The sequence below is a fragment of the Meles meles genome, chromosome 4 (genome assembly GCF_922984935.1).
Source record: "Meles meles chromosome 4, mMelMel3.1 paternal haplotype, whole genome shotgun sequence".
NCBI classification, from domain to species: Eukaryota; Metazoa; Chordata; class Mammalia; order Carnivora; family Mustelidae; genus Meles; species Meles meles.
The window spans coordinates 147,935,419-147,960,962 of NC_060069.1; the positions used below are offsets into that span (position 1 = coordinate 147,935,419).

Sequence of the window (25,544 nt, forward strand, 5' to 3'; positions counted from 1 at the left end):
GATGGCCATACATCCCCTGGGGTCAAAATGGCCCTTAATTGAAAACCACTATGACAGATATAGAAGTAGATCTTTATTACACATAGGTATTGATTTGATGCAGATACAAATGAAGATAGATGTAGACAAAGATGGAAGCAGAGATACAGAAAATGCTACGGGTATGATCCATTGCACGTCATGACTTCCTCTTGCATTCTGATAAGAGTGAACACTGAGTTTTACAACTTAAAATTCAGCACCTGAAAATAAAACAGCTTTAGACTTCTTTCTTGTGTCATGTTTAAAAAAAAAAAAAAAGGGTGGAAGCATCTGGGTGGCTCGTTTGGTTAAGTGTTTGCCTTCTGCTCAGGTCATTATTATCCCAGGGTCCTGGGATCAAGCCCCACATGGGGCTCCTTGTTCAGCAGGGAGTCTGCTTCTCTCTCTGCTTCTCCCCCTGCTCATGGTCTCTCTGTCTCCCTCTCAAATAAATAAAATCTTAAAAAAAAAAAAAAAGAATTCCAGTAACTCAATGATCCTCCTTTGTTCGTGAGTTTCCCTCACACTAATCAACTGCATGCAGGACACATTGAATCATATCACAGTGTCATCAGCTCAACCCCAAGACCTGACCTTTACTGCTTACCTGCTTGTACCCACCAACCTTTGTCCCACATTTTTTCTTTAAGCTCTCCTTTCCAGCTTATCTCTTAACTCTGGCAAAAGACCAGACCAGCATAACATCTTCTGATGGACACCATAATTACCCCTCAAGCAATAATGACTACCCTGACAAAGAGCTCTTGTGGCCCTGACCAGTCTGAACTTAAACCCTGTCTCAGGCTTGCATAGATGGGCCATAGAGAGACCACAGTTACAGTTACCTCATTATAATGCTAAAAGCTCTGCCCAAGGAGGAGCAAAAGACTCATTTACATAACATACAATGTATGGATAGGTACCTTTCTTTAAGGTCCATGGCTGATCTCATGCTCATCATTATATATGTTGACATTATATATGTTGACATTTTTAAAATGCTCATCCTAAGTCGAACTAAAAGGAATCCATTCAACCTTGCTTAGGGAGTTCTGACTTTGGAAGTTATACCCTGTGATCTCCTTATTTGCTGCAAATAGTTTCCTTTGTGTGACAATCACGTTGTATAGTTTCTATTTGTGACTCATCAAGGAGGGAGCTCACATTAGTTCAATTACAATAATAACTCGTAACAAAATACAGAAAGATAATGTTGGGAGAATAATCACCAGAAAGGAGCAATGCTCCCAGAAAACCAGAGGCTTCCAAAGAGCCTTCATGAAATAGAAGGGAGAGAATTACCAAACAACTCAGTACAGGAGATTTTCCTGAGCAACAAACAGAATTCTTCAAAGAAAAAGGTTTCACAAAACTCCTACAAAGATTAAAAAAAAAAAAAGTATCAGGTAAAAACTTTCACAAGAAAAAAACAATTCACTGGAAAAAGAATGAGTATCGACGTGACATTAGTCACCTCATCTGTAATTACTGAAATTCAAAGAAAATCCAATCTTAAGATTCCATGGTAAATGATTTCATCCTATAATTTCATATCTATCAAAATATAGTAAAAAATGAAGATATTTTAAGGTCTCAAAAATTTTAGCTCACATCTATTTGTTTTTAGGAAACCAATGATGAACTTATTATTTTTTTTATTTCTTAAAGGTTTTTATTTATTTTGGAGATAGAGAGAGAGGGAGAGCCTGAGCAGGGGGAGGAGCAGAGGGAAAGGGACAAGCAGACTCCATGCTGGACGCAGAACCCTACCCTGGTCTAATCCTGCAACCCTGAGAGCAAGATCTGAGCTAAAATAGTCAGATGCTTAACCTACTGAGCCATCCAGGAACCCCATCAGTGGTGAATTTAGAGTAAAATATTAAAGTAAACAGTAAAACAAAAAACAAGAGATACAAGAGATAATGAATCCAGTGAAATAGAGAAGGAAGGGCCCAAAAGGACAAGTCCAGATGTGATCAGGACAAAGGATGTAAAGCAAATCCTTTGAGAGAAAAAAAACCTTTCAAGGAAGAGTAGAACTAAATCTGGGGAAAAAAACTGAGGGTTACAGAAGAGAGGGGTGTGAGGGAATGGGGTAACCAGGTAATGGGTAATAAGAAGAGCATGTGTGGTGATGAGCACTGGTGTTATATACAACGAATGAAACATTGAACACTGCATCAAAAACTAATGATATGTTGGCTAATTGAACATAATTAAAAAATTTTAATTCAACATCTTAATGCAGAAAAAATTGAAATAAAATAAATAAATCTTAGAAAATATTGATGTGCTAATGGCAAAATTTAAGAGAAAAGAAAGGTAATCGTTAATTCTAGAGAAAAGAAACTGTAAGAGGACATAAAGCCAATATGAAGTTAATCAAAATGACTCATATTTCTGAGGAGCTGCTGGAGAATCAATAAGAATATATGTGGTTAAGAATATTCTCCTTAAAGTGAACAAAAGACTTGTAAATTTGTAACTGTAGCAAAAAAAAAATAGTGATAGCAAAACTTCTGATTCTGTGAATAATAGTATTTAATGATGCATAATATTCTAAAAATATAGATTTTTTTCTGTTTTGTTCAGATTTATATAGATATAACTTATACACATTTTATTCACATTTTGTGGGACAGTTCTGTGAGGCTGACAAGAGAATGCCATCCCAGAACCACTACTACTAATAATATATGGAACAGTACATCATCCCAAAACCTACCCTTATGTATATTTGCAGTGATTACCCCTCACAATCACATTTTTCAGAATGTCATGTAAATCATACAGTAGGTAGTCTTTTGTTATGGCTTCTTTCTTTTACAATAATGTTTGTATTTGCCAATATAATTGCATATATCAGAAATACGTTAACATTTTATTGCTGATAAATATTCCGTTATATTGGTTTATTTCCAGTTCAGGGGAAATGCATGCATCAAGTATCAATCAGGACAGAGAAACCACACAATAATTTTAGCAGGAATATTTTAATATAAAAACTTTTGATGTGGGAATTGGAGTCATGGGAAATTGACTTGTAGGCAAATAGAACACTAAAGAATATAGCAATAACTGATAGAGACAGCAGCCATCACCCCAAGACTGAAATAAAACAACTAAAGAGGTCAACCCTGTCTGGGGCTAAGACCCAAATCTTACAGGAGAGAGTGTCATTATAGTTCAAAATATAGCAGAGAAGTTGGGTAATACACTGGCAGAACTCACTAGAAATCCACCTTCGGAAATAGTGGAGGAAGCTGGAACTTACTGCAAGCTTCTCCAACTTTGTTCTTGTTATTCAAAATTGTTTTGGCTATTCTAAGTCTTTTATTTTCCATATAAATTTCAGAACTGGCATGTCAATTTAAGTAAGGAATGCTGGAATTTTGATTGGAATATTGTAGAATCTACAGATGGATTTAGGGAGCATTATCATTTTAAGCTTATTGAGACTTCTGAGCCAGGAACATTATTGATCTTTTTTTAACTTTTAGAAGTAATCTATACTGCAATTATTCTAGTGAAAAATTTTTAAAAATTCTCAAAATCAGTGATCATAGAGACATCATCTAATATGTAGTTAGTGTTATTGGAAAAGACAATCATTTCTAGGTGAAGAAGAGGGAGTGCCATTTATCCCTTTCATTGAAAGATAAACCTCACAAAATCTAGCATATTTAATAGTAATTATAACTGACCCTGGATGATTTCAGGTATCAGAGATACCAGATCCCTCCAAATATAAGGGGATGATATGGAACTGAAATCAGGTATATGGAAAATATATATGTCAGGAATCTGAAACCCTAATTTTTTTCAAACCTCTTATATTAGAGTACCTAACACCATCCCCAAGGGGAAAAAATAGAAAGTTTACTTTCTGGGAACACTGGACCACCAAATCTCATCTCAGAAACATGAACATATTGGAGGTTGTCATCTAGATACTAAGATACCATAGGGAAAAACAGGCATTAATAATAAAAGTCTACCATTCTCCCCCTTGCCTGTTACCAACAGATTAGACCATACTTCTCTAGGGTAACAAATGGCCCCCAAGGAATAGGAAAATTAATAATAATGATTTAGAAGTGTGATGATGCAACTCTGGACCTTCCCTGATCACTATAGCAAAGAGCACTGTAAGAAAAACAGTCCTACTCGTATACACAGAGCATCCAAAGAGTAATTTTAGAGCCTCGTTTTAAATTATTAATAGCTAGTTAGGATCACCAGATTTTTTAAAAATTTCTAAATGAAAAGTACCAAAACAAACAAAAAAGTACATAAAAGGAAACTAAAACCACAGATATTATAGGAAAAATTAAAATTCAAATATATATATATATAAATTGTACCCTGAGAGAAAATAGAAAATAATGAAAGAAAATGGATCAGGATACAATTTTTAAGTTAAAAGATAGAGTTAATTAAATGTTCTTGAAATCTGAAAAAAAAATACAGGAGAAAAAAAATAGAACAAAAACATGCAAAGAAAGAAAGATTTTTAAATTACAGGATTAACATAGGAAGCTCAATAACGGAGTAAAAAGTTTCAGAAATAAAAGAGTTTCAGAAGAAAAGGATGTTGCCAACAAATTCATACGAGAAAATTATCCATAACTTAGGAACATGGGTTTCCCATTTAAAGGGCCTAACATCTCAATGATTAAAAAACAAAAACAAAACAAACAAACAAACAAAAAATAGTAACCCCTAGGTAGAGAGCAGGTCATACGGAAAAACTGAGGATCAGAAGAGTATGGAGCTTCTCACAGGGAGTACTAATTACGCATTCCTGAGTAAAAATATTTCTCACCCCAATCCATGATTATCCATTTCAGACAATACCTAAATCATCATACATGAAATGCTGGTAAAAACTGAACATAAAATCACTGTTAGTGAGAACTCAGAAGAAAAAGAGAAAAATGTTATTAGAGCTGGAGGAAAAAGGATCCTTATCATAAAATGACAGAAAGCTTAGTGAAATTACATTCTGCAGTTTTACAGAAAGCAGAATTTGTAAGCAAGGAATGTGAATATCTAGGTGAGTAGATTTCTAACCAGTATGTGGAAGATAGACCTTGATCCTTCCTGCTGCTTATGGTAAAATGTGAGAGGTAAGAGATAGATTGAGGGAAGCACTCTCAAAGCAAAAGGAAATAGGACCTGATTATATGTGAAATTCTTAGTCTGGCCAGATTGCAAAGACACTAAAACTAGAAGAATCACTGTCAAGAGAGCCTGCCCTGAGGAGAAAGCCAAAGGTGTGGCTGGACAACCTGCTAGTGCTTTGGAAGGATCAAAAGATCAGAGTATTTTGATCTGATCAAAAGATCAGATCAATTACACATGTGGCTCTATGAGCGATTAGACAAATGACTCATAGATCCCCTCAGTCGTGGAAGCAGAAGCCAGGAACACAGATGGAATTATCCAAGAGAGATCTGTGGATAAGCCTCTTGTCTAATGGAGTGAATCCCTGAAACACACAAGGGAGATTTACAAGGTTCCTGACATTATTTTGCCAACAGTCACACTGCCATGTTGAATTGAAAAAGAAAGAGAACAAAATGAGGGAAGACTGTTAAGATTCCCAAAACTCTATATGTAGGAAATAGTCAGATAAAACTCCTCAGCTGCAAACACATCCTAGCCTTCATGAAAAAGAAAGGTGTGTCCAAGTACAGAGTCTTAATTAGAGCCAGAGGGAAGAACCTCTAACTCAGAGGACAGCCAGAACCCTGAGGATTATTTCAAAGCCTTGGGACCTAATGGTACTTGCCCATTTGGACATTGCTCCAGACTGGTGACTCTCTTTTCTTTCCATTTTAACGCTTTTTGAGTGAGGACATTGATAAATGTTACCTTATGTGTGTCTCACCATTATATTTGGGGAGCAGGTAGGGTGTTCTCTAGTTTTGCAGATCCACAGATGAAGACGGATGGATTTGTCCTGGGATGGAGTATACTGAGAGCTTCACTCATACTTAATCTTTGATTTAGATAATGAGATTTGTGCCTTTGTTGATAAGACTTAGATGAAACTTTGAACTTGAGATGATGCAGTCACACTTGAGACTCAGAGCGATCTGGGAATAAGACAAATGTCCTTGGCACATGGAAGGAACATGAATCTCTGGGGGTCTTCAGCATACATAATGGCCCTCTGAGATGCCCACTCCCTAATCCCTGCAATAGATGACTATGTTACCTTTTGGTGCGGAGGGATTTGGAGATGTTAGGCCAAGGATCATGAGATGGGGAAATATTCTGGTTCATCTGGCTAGGCCCAATATAATCACAAATGTCCTAATAAGAAAGAAGCTGAGAGCCAGGAGTTGGAAAAAGGCACTGTGATTATAGAAGCTGAGAGAAAGACTCGAGGACATCTGAAGATGGAGGCTGTGGTCAGAGACCAAGAAAATCAGGGTCTAAAACCTATAAAACACAAGAAGACAATTTTCCTCTAAAACTTTTAGAAGAAATGAAACGTTGCTGATCCATTTGAGACTTCTGATCCCTGGAACGGCATGAGAGCGTATTTGTATGTTTGAAGCCCCTGAGTCTGTGACTTGCTCTCCCTAAACTCACCAGGTCATCTCCCTTATCTCCCCATCTCCTTTCTCTCCTCCTCACCTTTCCACTTGCCCTAAGATGGAGAAGTTAGAGGAAAAAACAAATAAACAACAAAAAAACAAAACAGAAACCAGCAGCTAAATGTACTACAGCAAACTTTGGGCAAATAGCCCTAGTGCTTCAATAGAGAGATTTACAGGAGAAGCAAGCGGATCAGTGTCCCTCAAGAATCCCTTGTTCTTAGGAAAGAAGTAATCAAGGTGCACATTGGACCACACAGGCAGCAGATTACATGGATGGGTGTCATTCCAAGGGCTTGACATTCCACTCTAAAACATAAGTAACATCCCTGTAAGCATTAAACTCAAATAAAGCCTAGAGGATAATGGGACTCCTTAGAGGTCACAGTAGGAGGTCCAGCCCAGACATCTCTGAAAAATCCTTGAGGAGGTGGTTCCAAAGCAAAGTCCCCAAGCCCATAAAAACAAATCTATATTGTTTTAAGCTACTACATTTGTGATAACTTGTTACAACAGCAATAGGAAACTAACCATCATCCAAACTATGAATTCAGCATGAAAATATTTCTGACACCCATGGGCCCAAAATTCATTTCATGTACCCTTTCCCAGGATGATCGTGAAAGATATGTCTTTTGAACAGAGGAAAAAACTCTAAAAGACTTTGTATTCTGGAAACCAAAAATACAACATGGAAGACATGAATGTCTTTACCCTGTAGGCTCCTGTTTCCTTTGGTTTATTATAAGACAAGGGGATGCTGCAGCTTCATTTTAATTTGTCCACTAGATGTTTACAGCTACAGGTTACCAAATATAATATCTGGAAAACGGTGTGTGTAATTCTGACAAAGTTCAACATAAAAACAGCTTCTATGAAGAGTTATACAGTTTGACTTCGAACTGTGGTCTTTTTTTTTTTTTTAATTAACATACAATGTATTATTTGCTTCAGGGGTACAGGTCTGTGAATCATCAGTCTTACATAATTCACAGCACTCACCATAGCCTCCCCAATATCCACTGATCTATGGAAACTTCAATATCCATGGGGGAGGCTATGGTGAGTGAGAATGGAGAATATGGAGACTTATGGGGACATACCCTCCCCAATGTCCATTAACCAGCCACCCTAACCCTCCCCACCACCACCCAGCAACCCTGTTTGTTTTGTGAGATTAAGAGTCTTTTATGGTTTGTCTCCCTTTCTGTTCCCATCTTTTTTCATTTTTTCCCTCCCTTCCTCCCACGACCCCCCCCACCCTGCTTCTCAATTCTTCATATCAGAGAGGTCATATGATAATTGTCTTTCTCTGATTGACTTATTTAGCTTAGCATAATACCCTCTAATTCCATCCACGTCATTGCAAATGGCAGGATTTCAGGGGGTTTTGATGGCTGCGTAGTATTCCATTTTGTGTGTGTGTGTGTGTGTGTGTGTGTGTGTGTGTGGCTGTGGTCTTTCTTACAGAAAAAGAAGAAATGGTTATCACATGCAGGATGCCTGCTCTTGGGTTGTCATTAGGTTAAGATCTTTAACACACGCACGGTAATGAGGTGAGTTCATAATTATCTACATTTAGAGATGATGAATGAGGTTTACAAAAGCATTAAGAAACTTGCTGATGCCACGATAACATCAAATACATAGATTAAATGAGAATCGTAGTATTTCTATTCAGAATACAGGCTGTTGTGTCAGCTTTCTACTGGATACCATCAACTCTTATTCCAGGGGAAAATTGTCCTGTTTTATGTAAAGAATAAGGCTCCAAACAGAACCAGCCACAAAGTCAAAAGATATTCCCACTTGACTAGCTGAGCTCTCATTAGCGTCACGATCATTTTAAGAACAATCTGAAATAAAACCACTCACCTGGATGTAGTTAAGAGCCATGGTATATGTTTACCTGCCATGAAAAATGTTTTCCTTATACATCGTGCCTAAAAAGTGTGGGATTTTATTTCCTTCTTCACAGCTGGAAAAACTCAATAACCAATTTGGTTTTCACAGAATATCATCTGGTTTTAGGCAGTGCCAGAAGAAACGAGAAAAACGAACAGAATATTTGCTTTCAAAATGGATGTGACCATGTAAACTGGTTTCATATCAGATTTTTAAATGTTTGTTTAACTGAGTGTGAAAATACCTACTAAACAAAATGCTTCAACCAGAAATTTATAAGTTGTTGGTGAAGTTGATTTTTATGTAAAATAGTAAGCATACACGGATCGAACAACTCTTATGTGCTTGTTGTTCTACTCCATTTTTTATAAGACGAAGACTAGCAACAATTCCATAAAGGACTCTATAAATGAGTTCTCTTTGACAGGTCAATTTACCCACAGAGTTATAGGTGCTTATTAACAATAATATCATTTGAAGTAAGTATTCCAAGTTCTGCTCTAACAGTATTGAATATTTTTACCTAAAGATTTTTAAACTTTAAATTTTAAAAAAAGAATGTTCTTCCCTAAATGAAAACTGGGTTAAGGAGTCATATTCTATCAAAAGTTTTAGAAGCAAATGACTCGGCCAACAAGAGGATGCATGGATGCAGATATTCTTTTGTCAAAGAGATGAAATTTTAAAAAATCATTTATTCCTATTTTGGTGCAAAGGCAAAAGTGCAATTTCTAAGTAAAACCAAGAATATCAAAATGTTACACTAGGTAAGTGGATTATAATATAGGTGTTCTAGAAAGTTATAAATGAGCTTCTCTTGCCTCAAAAGCTTTAAACTATTTAATAAATTAGAAAGAAAACACATTAGTTAAGTGTTAATTTTACTCAATTACTTAAACTCAATCTCAATTTCCAGGGGAAAATTATTACATACTTTACACAGCAGGATTTTTTTTTTTAATGTATGGAACTTTCAGGAAATTATTTTGTAGAAATAACGTTTAGACTGCTAGTGGAAGGTGGCAGATTGAGGAAAGGCATTTAGCTCCTTCCCTCCCAATATCCTGTGGAAATGAAGGTAAATTTATTTTAAAATGTGCAAATCCAAAACATGGTTCTGGAAAGCAAGGATGTGTGTTATTAATGCTTTTCACTGACTTTGAGGAGTTTCTGGAATGTAGCATTGGTATTGCAATGGAGAAGCAACTGAATAGAGCTTCCAAAAGAAGCACAAAGGGGAATCCTTCCCATCTATTAAAAACAAAAACAAAGAAAACAAAACAAACAAAAACAAAAACAAAACCTAAGGTCTCCATAAACAGTCACAAAGAACAGGTAGCAAGACTAGTGATAGTCAGATACATAATTATCTGCAGAAGATCCCAGCCTCTTGTACTTTCCTAGATCACTCAGCTATCCAGAAGAACTTCTTTGTAGACTGTTCTGCTGGCTTTCCACCATCTACTCAACATTTAAATTGGAGTTCCATGGGTCTAGGTTTATGCTATTTTCTCTGTTCTATACTATATATATATATAATATATATATATTATATATATATAATTTATTTATTTGACAGAGAGAGACACAGCAAGAGAGGGAACACAAGCAAGGGGAGTGGGAGAGGGAGAAGCAGGCTCCCCTGAGTAGGGAGTCTGATGCAGGGCTGTATCCCAGGACCCTGACGCAAAGGCAGGTGCTTAGTGACTGAGCCACCTAGGAGCCCCTGCTCTATACTTTTTCTTACTTTATTTAAATTTTTCTCATCTTCTTGGATATCGTCTATCTCCTGATGACTACCATTTTTCTTTAAATCTCCAACACCCATCTAGACCATATAGCTCTAAATTGCCTACTGACAGGTCCACTTTCATGTTTCAAGACTTCTATATTGGCCACTTATTGATTAGGATCCATTCATCCATTCTATAATAACAGCACCTTAATTATCCTTTAGGGAATCACTTTTCCCCTACTCATCCCATGTGGTTCAGATAGGATGTATTCCTATACTGTCCCAAGCATCTGCCTATATTTCAGATTTATCCAATCACATGAATCTATTCTGACCCATAAGAAACAAGTCAGTGCCTTAATGGAGTTACTAGGAAAAAATAAAACTTTACTCTCCTGTGGCAGACAAGATTGTGAAGGTTTATGGGGCCATAGTGAGGAGAAAGCTAGTTAAACACACGCATACACACACACACACACACACACACACACACATGGCTCAAAACAGAGAGACAAAGGCAACATTTTAGTAATATAATTTGAACCTCAGATCCCTGTTCTCCTCCTCAGGCCATCATGCTTTTGTGGGTTTTTGTGTGCTATTGTTGTTTGTTTCAGATTTTTATTTAAATTCCAGTTGGTTGACATATAGTGTAATACTAGTTCAGGAGTAGAATTTAGTGGTTCATCACTTACCTAAAACACTCAGTGCTCCTCACAAGTGACCTCCTTAATATCCATCACTTGTTTAACCTATCCCACTGCAAACCTCCTCCATTACCCTCAGTTTATTCTCTATCTTTAACAGCCTTTTATGGTTTGCTTCCTTCTTTCTTTTTTTCCCCCTTCCCCATATATTCATCTGTTTTGTTTCTTAAATTCCACCTATAAGTGAAATCAAATGGTATTTGCTTTTCTCTGACTTATTTCACTTAGCACAATACAGTCTAGCTTCATCCATGTTGTTGCAAATGGCAAGAATCCGTTCTTACTGATGGCTGAGCAATATTCCAGTGTGTGTGTGTGTGTGTGTGTGTGTGTGTGTGTGTGTGTGTGTATCACATCATCTTTATCTTTTCACCAGTTGATGGGCATTCAGGGTCTTTCAATAGTTTAACTGTCATCAATAAGGCTGCTATAAACATTGGGGTGCATGTATCCCTTTGAAACTCCATTTCTCTATCCTTCAAGTAAATATCCAGTAGTGCAATTATTGAATCATTCATTTTTAACTTTTTTGAGGAGACTACCGTACTGTTTTCCAGAGTGGTTGCACCAGTTTGCATTCTCACCAACAGTGCAAGAGGGTCCCCTTTCTCCACATCTTCACCAACACCGATTGTTTACTGTGTTGTTGATTTGAGCCATTTTGACAGGTGTGAGGTGGTATCTCATTGTGGTTTTGATTTCTGTTTCCCTGATGATGAATAATATTGAGCATATTTTGATGTATCTACTAGCCATCTGTATGTCTTCTTTGGAAAAATGTCCATTCATGTCTTCTGCCCATTTCTTAACTGGATTATTTATTTTTGGGTATTTTCAGTTTGATAAGTTCTTTATAGATTTTGGATACAAACTTTTCATCAGATATGTTATTTGTACATATCTTCTCCCATTCCAGAGACTACCTTTTAGTTTTGTTGGTGTTTCCTTCACTGTGCAGAAGCTTTTTATCTTGATGAAGTCCCAAATTGCTTTTGCTTCCCTGGCCTCTGAGGAGGTATCTAGTAAGAAGTTGCTACAACCAATGTCAGAGAGGTTGCTACCTGTGTTCTCCTCTAGATTTTGATGGTTTCCTTTCTCTTGTTTAGATCTTTCACCCATTTTGAATTTATTTTTGTGTATGGTATAAGAAAGTGGTCCAGTTTCATTCTTTCCATGTTGCTGTCCTATTTTTCCAACACTATTTGTTGAAGAGCCTGTCTTTTTTCCATTGGATATTCTTTCCTGTTTTGTTGAAGAATAGTTGACAGTATAGTTGTGGGTCCGTTTCTGGACTTCCATCATGCTTTTCCATCTTGGGAGTGTCGCTAGGTAATCACAGCTCCCTTTACAAGGAATACTCTAAGACCCTAGTCTCTTCCTGGCTGTTTCCTTTTCAGTCTTTAGGTCTTAGTTAAATATTATTCCTTCTGAAAGATCTTGTTCCACTATTCATTCAAAATGGCACCACTAGAGTGTCTGGTTGGCTTAGTCATTAAGTGTCTGCCTTTGGCTTATGTCATGATCCCAGGGTCCTGGGATGGAGCCCCACATCAGGCTACCTGTTCAGTGGAGAGTCTGCTTCTCTCTCTCTCTCTACTGCTCCCTCTGCTTGTGTGCTTGTTCTCTCACTCTCTCTTTCTCTTTGTCAAATAAATAAATAATCTTTAAAAATAGCACCACCACTATTCTCTCTAAGACAAGGTAAGGGGCTCCTGGGTGGCTCAGTGGGTTAAGCCTCTGCCTTCAACTCAGGTCATGATCTCAAGGTCCTGGGATCGAGCCCCACATCAGGTTCTCTGCTCAGCGGGGAGTCTGCCTATACCTCTCTCTCTCTGCCTGCTTCTCTGTCTACTTGTGATGTCTGTCAAATAAATAAATAAAATCTTAAAAAAAAAAGAAAAAGGCAAGGTAAAGTGTGTCTGACACATCACTTCATAATTACTTCATTTACTTTTTTTTTTTTTTTTTTTTTTTTTTATTTATTTATTTTTTTTTATTTTTATTTTTTTTTTTTTATTTATTTTTTTTCAGCGTAACAGTATTCATTCTTTTTGCACAACACCCAGTGCTCCATGCAAAACGTGCCCTCCCCATCACCCACCACCTGTTCCCCCAACCTCCCACCCCTGACCCTTCAAAACCCTCAGGTTGTTTTTCAGAGTCCATAGTCTCTTATGGTTCGCCTCCCCTCCCCAATGTCCATAGCCCCCTCCCCCTCTCCCAATCCCACCTCCCCCCAGCAACCCCCAGTTTGTTTTGTGAGATTAAGAGTCATTTATGGTTTGTCTCCCTCCCAATCCCATCTTGTTTCATGTACTTTTAGTATCTGTCTTTTCCCTTGAAATCCAAGCCCCATGTGGGCACAAAGTCTGTTCTGCTCACTGTTGCATTCCTAGACCCTGGAATAATGACTGGTACATATTATGTGTTCAGTAAATAATTTAGAATGAGTGAATGAATGAATGAACTAATGGACTAAAAATAAAAATTGTATAATAGGGGTCCCTGGGTGGCTCAGTGGGTTAAAGTCTCTTCCTTCGGCTCAGGTCATGATCCCAGAGTCCTGGGGTCAAGCCCCGCATCAGGCTCTCTGCTCAGCAGGGAGCCTGCTTCCCCCCTCTCTCTGCCTGCCTCTTTGCCTACTTGTGATCTCTGTCTGTCAAATAAATAAATAAAATCTTTAAAAAAATGTACAGTCACCAAAATTTGGAAGTTGATGGAAGGTGAATGGAGATGCAAGTATACTAAATACCCCTTTTATATGCTAAGAACTTAATAAACCCTGAATAAAACAATGCATTTTTAAAAAGAATAATAATTATACTAATGTTATGATGGCAAATAGAAAAATGTATATAGGAAACACTAATAGCCTTCCTTTCAAAGTAGAATTTGATTAAAATTATCATCTGCTAGCCTGCATCATCTTCTATTTTTCATGGGCATTCAGAGTTAAAGAAAAAGGAAAAGAAATTTAAAATTTAATTAGATATACTTCCGCTTTGTATATCTTGTCATGGGTATTACTTTTTCACATGTATTTACCCTTTCATAACTTTTACTACTTTAAATTATAATGATCATATCAATGTCATTAATATTCTCAAAATAATTTGATGCATTAACATGAAAATAATATTCTCTACATGTTTCTTTTGTTTTAAAATATAAGTGGAAATTACCAAAAACATCTGACTAAAATTCTATACAAATTGAACAAGTCAATATAACTTAGAAGCATTTACTTCATGTCTACTGTTTCCAAGACACTAGAGTGTATAAGTATGATTAAACTTTGATCCTTCTCCAAGAAAGGAACAAAAGAGAAAAAAGCTGACATTCATTTAGTATTTACTCTGCACCTGTGTCCTTCATAAACCCTCACGACAACCTGAGAGATGATAGGACCAATTTGTAACTAAAGGGACACTCAAAATACTGGAAAACTTTCCAAAATTTCTACTGTTAAATATGATGAAAGCAATATTTAAAGTGTGTGTGTGTGTGTGTGTGTGTGTGTGTGTGTGTGTGTGTGTGTGTGTTTTAGGTCTATTCTATTTCCCTATAATATATTGCCTTTTGTACAAAAACATTAACATATTTAAAATTTGTATTTAAAAACATAGCATGTTCGGGGAGCCTGGGTGTCTCAGTTGTTCAGCATCTGACTTCAGGTCAGGTTATGATCCCAGGGTCCTGGAATAGAGCCCCGCATTGGGCTCCCTGCTCAGTGGGAAGCCTGCTTCTCCCTCCTCCACTCTTCCTATTTGTGTTCTCTCTCTCACTGTGTCTCTCTCTGTCAAATAAATAAAATCTAAACAAACAAACAAAAAACATAACGTGTTCAATCATTTGTCGGTTTACTTTCCTTTTATGCTATTGCTATTTGTTATTTAGAAATGAGATACTGTCTTATATTTAAGATGCCCTAATCAATGGGGATTTTGGAGAAGACAACTTACATATATGTATAAACAGGCAGGTGGATACATATTCATTCATTTCATATGGGGTGGAGTTGAGCTAATATCACAGGACACAACTGAGACCTCCTTTAAGATCCTTTTCTTTGGTGACAAATATAACACTGTCCTCAGGATGGTGAAGAAAGAAAATAGAGGGGTTTTTTTTTTTTTTAACACAGTTGTTTCAACAAACCAATATGAAATTCACCATGGGCAATGAGTTTTATTAATTGTGAGTTATAGACAGTTATTTGGGAAGACGGTTTTGGCTTTAGTGAAATGAAATCAATCTATAATAATTACAACTGAGTTATGACAATTGATTATTCCAGAAGAATTTGACTTTTTATTTATGCCAATACTCCTTCTGAGGAAGACTCCACAGCATTGTGCAATCCCAATTCTTTCCTACTCTGCATAAATAACATTTCTTCTATTAGAGTCTCATTTCCAAATGCAGGCTTTGAATACTCATGCTTGTTTGCTGAAGATAGTTCTATAGTTTTCATGAGTATCATTGCAAAATGTTCATTCTGGAAGATGGATGTTGACAACTAAATCAAAAAGTCAAATCTAAAGACTATTTTAAAAGAGATGTTTCAGATTGTTTACAAAAGCAAAAGAAAGAGAACAATTCAATCTATTTCTCCTATTGCATGTGCAAATCCTCTAAGGGCGATGTGGCTTTGGGAAGATTTTCTTAAGGAAAACATCAACGTCACTAATAATGAAAAGTTTCTAGGTTAACTACATTTAAATTATAGTGTTCATTTAAATTTTGGATAAGGCCACATCTATATAATTAGTCAATATCTTTCCAAGTTTATTGAATTTAATTTCATTTCTGTTCACCTTTAATGATGTGGAAAGACCTTACTGACGTTCTTTAAATCTTAAGAGATAAAACAAATGTCTGTGTATATGTGACTATATAAAATTCTTGGAAAGCCAGTGTATGTATCCACTTGAATGATGACCAAGAGCTTGATGTTATTTTTCTCATACAAAAAAAAATTATATTTATTTTCTTTAGATTCTGGGATTTAGTACTTCAAAATTCTTCACATTATGTATCCCAGATAATGATCATTTTTATTAGAGATATGGGTTAGAATAGAAGTCAGATAAAAAATATAAAGAATAGAGAAGAAAAAATGAAAAATGATTGCATATTAAATACCATATGAGAGACTTCTGTTGTTTGAGTGTTAAAGTTAATAAGCCCCTTCCTGGGTGGCTCATTCAGTTAAGCATCTGCCTTGGGCTCAGGTCTTGATTTTGGAGTCCCAGAATCAAGCCCTACATCAGGCTCTCTGCTCAGTGGGGTGTCTGCTTCTCCTTCTGAACTTCCACTTCTCACGCTCTCTCTCTCTTTCACACAGTCTCTCTCAAATAAATAAATAAAATCTTCAAATTTAAAAAAGGAAGTGAAGCACAAGAAACTCAAATAAAACAATTAATTAGCAGTCAATATTTATTATTTAAACAAAATATAAACTATCCTTTTTAAAAATTTTTTTTTAATTTATTTGACAGAGAGAGAGAGATCACAAGTAGGCAGAGAGTCAGGAAGAGAGAGGGGGGAAGCAGGGTCCCTGTTGAGCAGAGACCCTGATGCAGGACTCGATCCCAAGGCCCTGATCATGACTTAAGCCAAAGGCAGAGACTTAACCCCCTGAGCCACCCAGCCCCCCCTACAACTATCCTTTTATGATGAAAAATGTAAAGTTCCTATTTATCAAAAACATATAATGTTGTTAGTCAAGGTGAGGGGAGATTTTTTTTGTTTTTCGATTTTTTTTTTTTTAATTTTCCAAGTGATGGAAATCATACCTGAAATTTCAAGCCATTGTTTTGAAGCTGAAATAGATCCTTGGAAGCTGAACCTCATGATGCTGATTTATGCTGAGTATGTTATCCAGTTACCAAGCATTGCATGACATATCACACCAAACTTGGTGGTATAAAAGAATGAATATTTTATTATGTCCATGGATACTGTAGGTTAGGAATTCAGGCAGCATGCCAGCAGCCCTGGCTCATTGTCTCTGATTCTCTATATCTTGAGACTTAACTGGGAACATTTCAACAGCTGGGAGTAACGGGCTGAGGATTATCGGGAAGCTTTCTCACACGCATATGTGAGAAAACTGCCCTGGAGATTTCAAAGGCTCCGTTAGGTCTGTCAACAGAAATTCTTGCACTGGGACTGGTGTCACAAGTTTCATGTGGCTTGGTCTTCCTTGGGACATGGTCACATTAGGCTAGCTAGTCCTCCTACATGGAAACTTAAGGCTCCCACATAGTGTTTCAATGAATAAAGCAAAACCTGCATGGCATTTTATGATGGAGCCTGGGATGTCATAACATTCTCTGCCATATTTTATTGGTGGCCATCATCCTGCCCATATTCAAGAGAAAAGGACATGTTCCCACCTCCTGATGGGAAAATAAAAAAGAATTTGTGGCCATGTTTTATTTATTTTTTTAAAAGATTTTATTTAGTTATTTGACAGAGAGAGACAGAGATCACAAGCAGGCAGAGTGGCAGGCAGAGAGAAAGGGGAAAGCAGGCTTCCCGCTGAGCAGAGAGCCCTATGCGGGGCACGATTCCAGGACCCTGAGAACATGACCTGAGCCAAAGGCCGAGGCTTAACCCTCTGAGCCACACAGGCACCCCTGTGGCCATGTTTTAAAACCACCAAAATCTGGCATCTGTCCACAAACTACATTTCTTCCACATGCAAAGTTACTTCGCTGCTTTCCAAGACCCTACAGAGCTTTCATTTCCTTATAGTATCAGCAGGTTGAGGCTCATGGTCCGTAATCTCAATCTAAATCAAGCCAAGGTACAGATAAGACTTCTCAAGAACGATTGCATATGAGGCACAAAACAAGATATCTTCCCCACCACACCCAACACACAATGGTAGGAGTGTTAAGGATAATGAAATATTATCACTGCCTCAGAATTTTTAGGCCTATAAAAATAATTCCATTAAGGGACACCTGGGTGGCTCAGCGGGTTAAAGCCTCTGTCTTCAGCTCAGGTAATGATCTCAGGGTCCTGGGATCGAGCCCTGCATCAGGCTCTCGACTCAACGGGGATCCTGCTTCCCCCTAGCTCTCTGCCTGCCTCTCTCCTTATTTATGATCTCTGTCTGATAAATAAATAAATAAAATTTTTTAAAAAATTTCCATTAAGTGTAAAGTTCTTTAGTTATTCCTCTATATGCAAATTCCAATGATTACATTTTAATGTAACAGAGTTTAAAATACGATTTTACATATTTTATATCTGTAACTGATAACTATATATCATCAGTTTATTATCAATGAGATCTTATTTCACATTAGTGAAGAAAGATATTCTCAAATAGATTTAATTTCCCAGAAACAAGATGATGAAGCACACAAGTGAGATGATCAAATATTTAAAGACATTGCCAATAGAACAAGTGATATTACAATAGATGTGGGAAAGATGAAAACCTGCTGAAACTTGAGTCGTGTCCTTTAGGTAACAAAACAGCAATGACTAATCGCCACTAGATATTGAAAACTAGTAGGTGTCAGTTTACTTTACTGGAATTACCAGGGGGAAAAAATAAAATCGCTAATCTCAGACACATCATCCCATAAAATTAAGAAGAAATTCCTCTGATCTGAAATACTATAAGTATCACAAAGCATCTCACATAAAGAAAATAGTAAGTGATGATATGGGAGGTGAGAAGCTTGGTTGTTATATGCACAACACAACGTCTTTGGCAGAAAAATGTTCTAACTTGGAAAGTGATACAAAGTCTAAATATTACAACTTCAAACAGGAAATAAAGAAATAAGTTTTATAAATTTTTATCTCCAAAAACTGTGACAAATAGGAATATTGTGATCTGTGAATTAAGTCAAATCTTTTTTTTTTTCTCTTTCCTAGTCAAATTGTAAAAGTGCTTTGAAAATACAAGAAATGAAGATAGAAAACATGCCCTGGAGCTTGAAGATTCTGGAGTTAGGTGCTTGAATGAAACCAAACCCAACTTGATGCTGATCTGCAGTCTGGAGCCAATAAATGTTGATTCTGAATTTTAAAGCTAAAATGGTATTAGAAAGTTCCATTTGACAATACGGACACTTTAGTCTCTGGTCCAATTCCAGAATTTTTACTACTTGCAACATCTCTCCAAAACTTAAATATAACTGTCTTAGCTTGGTGTTTATTCCACTGAATTGCTCTGTATGTTCCAATGCTGATTCTAATCATAAGGGTTCCCAAGAAATGGATAGGAATTCCTGGGACGGAGGTGTGCTCCTAGAAGTTGAGTAGCGCTTTCTTCCTGGTATTCCCCTGGCACAAGGAGGTAGAAGAAGGGATTGTCCCCACAAGTATTACAGGAATTTCTACCACCTTCTCCCATGAGCACAGGGAAATAAGAAACCCTTAACAGTAATCCAGAGTAGTTATGACTAACAAGAGCATAAAAACCCCTTGATTAAAAAAAAAATAAGTATTCCCTTCGGCAGCATGTATAGTAAATTTGAAATGATATGGAGATTAGGAGGCCCATGCACAAGTATAACATGCAAATTTGTGAAGGGTTCCATATTAAAAAAAAAAAAAAAAAGGACACAATGTCTTCATGTGACCAAGCAGGAACGAAGACAACACACATTTTTTTTTTTAAATGACATAGGAAAAAATGACTTGAATACATGTACTTGCATATTATCTGTCTATATCTTTTTTCACTTCCAGAAAACTGACACTGATTTGTTTTCTTTTTCTCCTGGAAATATTAATGACATCCTCAAATGTACTAAGGGTTATTCCTGAAAAGAAATTGCCTAAACAAAATTACAGTAAATAGATCATTTGTTAAAGACACTATGGCAACTTATAATAAATTTTTTCTAAAGTGGATGATTCAGCTCTAGTATGACTAATTGTTAAGTTGGTATTACTTTCTGTATCTTATCTTTACTTGTGATACAACAGTCTCTGAGAAAGATAGATACACAGAGAGATGTCATTAAATAATACAATTATTTCAAATAAAAGAAAATCCCACACTTGGTATATTAGCTAGCAGATTTTACCAGTTAATCAGAGGATATTTCTGGATATGATACATTTTTCAAGAAAATTATCTGAATGATAGCTATGCTTTTAAAATGATTGTTTGTCGGGGTGCCTGGGTGGCTCAGTGGGTTAAAGCCTCTGCCTTCGGCTCAGGTCATGATCCTGGGGTCCTGGGATAGAAGCCTGCTTCCTCCTCTCTCTGCCTCCCTCTCTGCCTACTTGTGATCTTTATCTGTCAAGTAAATAAATAAATCTTTAAAAAAAATAAAATAAAATAAAATGATTATTTGTATTATACAAAAAATAAAGATAGTAAAGTGGCAAGTAATGTAATTAATTAAATGCTTTCCAAAATATGTTTTACTAGATAACAAGCAGGCACTAAATATCCAGTGTTGTAGATGGTTCAATGATCACTTGTACTCAAATATACTGAAGGAAGTTTTTTGAGACCATCTTAAACAAATTCCAAAGAAACAATATTTACATATGATGGTTCAGGGAAGAGATAATAACAAAAACGATCTGCCCTCAGGCCACTGTCTAGACCTCAGGAAACCTGGTCAACAGCATATGGGACATCACAAGGTGCGGACTCAGAAGTTTCCATAACGTCCTGGCCAAGAGAAGGACACAGTGAGTCATGGCTGCAAAGTAACCAAAATCACAGTACCCTAGGTTAAGCCAGTGATGGACCCAACTTCAAACCAAATCAGGCCAAACTAACATCTTACAGCTTTAAAGAACAGATTATCCTTGAGCAATAAATCAGTGGAATTTAGAAAGCTTTGCAGCAAAAGTATAGAAAATTAAAAACAAACAAGCTTTTCATGATTAATCTTAAAATAATGCTGTAGTGCTTACCACCCATTGGTTCTCTGTGAAATCAGGCTGGAGCTAATCATTCCATGGCATTAACCCGTTCTTCAGATTTGGTTCAGATAGGAAGGCATGTGACCCTATTAGCCAAAGGCATAATGTGTTTGGGAATGTAGGGGAAATTTAATTTGCTATTATTGTTGTTGTTTTAGATGCTTCTCTCTCTCAGGGGAACCAGAGGGAAGTAAATTCTCCCTTCTGCATATTGCAGTTGTCTAAATATTGGCCTGGAACTGGTACCAGGATGAGAACGTAGCTGCCACATGAGGAAGGGCAGTGACAAGAGAATTTCACAGAAAAGCTGGAACCAGTGGTTAAAGATAATGCTAGACTCTCACTTGTGGGTACCAGTTAATAGTCCTACTGTTTATATCTTTTCATATTGGGCTATTTTTTTTTTTTTTACTTAAACCAGAAGTTATTCCCATAGAGAATCATATTCCCTTCTACCTAAATGTACCTAATTAAATATCCATATAAAAACCTAGAACTTCACTTGGCTTTATTCTTTTCAATGATCTCCTTTATACCTCAAATCTTTCGTACATTTATTAATATTTTTTCAACATTACAAATGCTCCACCTGGAAATTGTAATTTATTCAATTCTGTTAACAAAATCTCCATTTACTTGAAAGCATATTGAGACTGAATATGTTGAACATTCAAAAGATAATAATACATAAATGCTATTTCATCCCCTCCACAATTTTTTTCACATATTTATTTATCTATATTAACAGAAACAGATACTGGAGGGAAGGGATTCTGAATGTAGTTGTTAAATGTACTTAAAAAGGCGGGGATTAGGGACCATTTTCAAACAACATATTGGTTAGTATTGCCATTTCTAAGAGCCCACTATCAAAATATATTTCCATCATTGTGCCTTCAAACTGAGGAAACCTATTAATTCTTAGATTCTTGTAAAAGGTTCTCTCATGAAGGAGTTTTTGAAAGTGTAAGTAAATAAAAACCAACACATAAACCACCTTGGAGGAATTTCTGTGGACTGAGTGTAAAGGACCAGAGGGAAAGAGAAGGAAACTTTGTTCTGTTTTTCTTCTGCTAACCATGGCTGTTAGGGACAGGAAGTACAGCATCACATCGTGATTGTTCACCAACATTGTTCACCAACAACAGAACAGCAGAGCTCTGTTATTTCAAAGACCCATCATGTTCTTTCTATTGCTAAAAGATGTAGACCAGACAGACCAATAACTAAATCACTAAAGTTAGGCTGAGATGGAACAGAATGTCTTCACCATTTGTTTGTTGATTTGCTGTGATATGCAAATGTAAACCAAGAACTGGATTTGAGAGAAAGAAAGAAAACTAGAAGTTAAGAGTTCAAAGCTGACAGGCAGTTGAGAGGACAGGGACCTAAGTAAATATGGACATACTGGGGTCCAAGGAAGAGAAGTGGGAAAGGGTGAATGAAAACTAAAAATACTTGTGGTGAGAAAAGAAAGATAAATAATTAAGACCAGTACATTAATTACTCAGTGTTAGTGGTTGCTCCCCTCATTTTATTCTCATTTTTGCTTTTAAATAATCTACCCTATTACTCAATGTTTCAGTAAAATTCTGCTTCACACAGCACCCATGTCTTTTTTTGTTTGTTTGTTTGTTTTTTTCCATTTTATTTATTTTTTCAGTGTAACAGTATTCATTCTTTTTGCACAACACCCAGTGCTCCATGCAAACATGTCTTTAAACTACCCTGGGGACAAGAACTTGAAGACATTGTTCAGAAAGGGAAGAGTAGGAAGGTTCTTAAATTAAGGTTCCCCCCCCAAAAAAAAATTAGCCTGAAATGGAGACTGGCGAGGAGATCGAAACAAACTGGGAAAATATGGAAAGAGTGGGGAGACTTCCTACATGTGGAATGGTGAACAAAAATTTTAGCATTGGATGTTAGTATTGAGTGGCCACAGAAGATTAGAGGTCCTAGAAACACAGTGGCACTTATGCAATAACAAGTGAGTGTAACATACAGCCTACCAGTGAGAAATAAGACTTTTTAATGTAAGTGTTCTAACAGGTATATTACTTACCTTTCCTAAAGGAAACTAAGTGTTGGGCATACAAGTTTTTGATTACAAATATCAGTTGGGTTGACATAGTTTATTGGCTCAGCTATAGCTCTGTCTTTGTGTGTGTGTTGTGTGTGCGTGTTATGTGTACAGTGAGTTTAAACTGAGAACAAAATAGAGACAAAAAATGTGTTATAAGTGAACTGTCTTCTCTGATGAAACTAAATGTATTTCACTATACAATTCACACACACACACACACACACACACATAACATAAAAATACAGTGATAATGTACTATAGCCCACTTACTCATCAAGGAAGTAACAGGGACTCTAATCCAGTAGAGCCAAGATTTAAAAAATAAACTACTAGGGGTGCCTGGGTGGCTCAGTGGGATGAGCCTCTGCCTTCAGCTCAGGTCTTGATCCCAGGATCCTGGGATCCAGCCCCGTGTTGGGCTCTCTGCTTAGCAGGGAGCCTGCTTCCCTCTCTCTCTCTGCCTACCTCTCTGCCTACTTGTGATCTCTCTCTGTCAAATAAATAAATAAAATCTTTAAAACAAATCAAAAAAATAAATAAATAAATAAATAAATTACTGGCCCATTTTGATTTCTTTATTTTTTGGTATTAACTATTCTGCAGTTCCCACTGTACTTCATAACATTATCATCCCATCATTGGCATAGTTTATAGTTTGCATTATAAACATAGGCTATAGTTATGAATGGAAAGAAATTGTTTTATTAGAGTATTTATGTGGATTTTACTCTTCTCCAAAATGACCTACAAAATGCCAATTGCATACTTTATTGATTAACCTTCGGGAGTCTTTTCTCTGTGCCTTTGTCCCCATAGGACACTTGATCAGTGGCATTCTATAAAGTACCTAATTAGGGAATGTATTGAATTCTGTTTCATCTCTCTAAAGTGTCCATTTCTTTGAATGATCCAAGCTATAATTATTTTCTCATTGTTCTATTACACTGATGAACAACATTTCCAAATACCATTAATTGTCCTTCTGCCAGTTCTAGCTCAGAAATATTATTGTTCAAATCATATGTTCAGTATCTTGTAGGCTGCAAAATAATATATTTAAATTTTATTTTTTATCCTCCTCTCTTAAAATAAAAACTGAGATTAAAAACTAAGGTGCCTAAATTTGACATGACAATTTCTTACAAATTTTTTTTATTTTATTTATTTATTTGACAGAGATAGAGAGATCACAAGTAGGCAGAGAGGCAGGCAGAGAGAGAGGGGGAAGCAGGCTCCCTGTTGAGCAGAGAGCCCAATGCAGGACTCGATCCCAGGACCCTGAGATCACGACCTGAGCTGAAGGCAGAGCCTTAACTGAGCCACCCAGGCACCCCTTACAAAAATGTTTTAAAAATGATGGTCCATCTCTAAAACTGATAGACCATTTTATTTCAAAATAACTATCAATAAATAATCAAAAAATAAATATCAGAAGACACTCAATAAATATATTTTATATATTTATATATTTTATATATATATATATATATATATATATATATTTTTTTTTTAAAGCTGAAAGACCTCATGTTTATTACCAAACCAACCCACTGGTGCAGAGCTGTAGTAACAGAAAAATCTTTCCCTGCTAAATGGTATCTATTGGCCAGGCAGAAAGGTGTTTATAGGGTGATGGAATACAACACACGATCTTCAAGGAGCTTAATGAAATACGTGGTGCCCATTAGGTGTGTCATCGCGTGATGTGGGACGCCTTAGAGACCCAGCTTGGTTCTCCTCCAGTGCCTCCTCTTGGAGTTGTACCTGATTTTATTACCAGTTTTCATCCGAATCCACTGGGGAATGGGACGATTCTGCTTTTGTTTCTTGGCCAGGAATCGCTTGATCCTGAAAGTCTTGTGAGAAGACATTGTCAATAACAGTCAGCGGCACACACCAGGATGAGCGAAAAAGAGAAAGCATATTTTATATTTTTAATGGATAAAAGAAAATCAGTATTAACATGAACCATCGGGTGGCTGACTTACACATAGTGATCTTTTTTTTTTTCTCAATATTGCTCAATATAATATACAGACCTGTAAATTAGAAACTACTTAATTGCTATCATTTTTGTAAATGCCACTGACCTTTGACATTTCATCAAAATCTGTTTTACTGAAATACATTTTTATTTTTTATTTTGTTCAAAGATTTTATTTATTAATTTTAGAAAGAGAGACAGACAACACAAGTGGGAGAGGGAGAGAGACAGTCTCAAGCAGACTCCATACTGAGCATGGAGTCCGACTCGGGACTCAATCGCAGGGCCCTGAGATCATGACATGGGCCAAAACCAAGAGTCAGATGTTGAACTGACTATGCCACCCAGGCGCCCCTAAAATATATATATTTTTTAAAGTGAAGCTTTGAAATCTTTATTAAGGTTTCTTTTCACTGAAGTTTAACTAGTGGAATGAGTAAGAAATCAAAATTCAAGTAGGTCTTCAAACAGCGTAAAAATTTGGCCAACGTACATTACATCCAACAAAAGTACTGCAATACGCTAATTAACAGACGAATATATTGCAGAGCCCAGACTTAGATTCTCCACTTATTAAATTCAG

The 25,544-nt window shown here is 36.5% G+C and overlaps 1 protein-coding gene and 1 pseudogene across 1 annotated transcript; one reads left to right on the top strand and one right to left on the bottom strand.

Moving 5' to 3' along the window:
- Positions 1-19,451: 19,451 nt before the first annotated feature.
- LOC123941102 lies at positions 19,452-19,552 on the top strand (annotated as a pseudogene).
- A 4,926-nt stretch (positions 19,553-24,478) lies between these two features.
- Positions 24,479-24,893, bottom strand: LOC123940350 (60S ribosomal protein L39). The gene has a single exon (XM_046003059.1). The coding sequence runs from the start codon at positions 24,846-24,848 to the stop codon at positions 24,693-24,695; it is 156 nt and encodes a 51-aa protein (XP_045859015.1). The 5' UTR covers positions 24,849-24,893; the 3' UTR covers positions 24,479-24,692.
- Between the last annotated feature and the right edge of the window lie 651 nt (positions 24,894-25,544).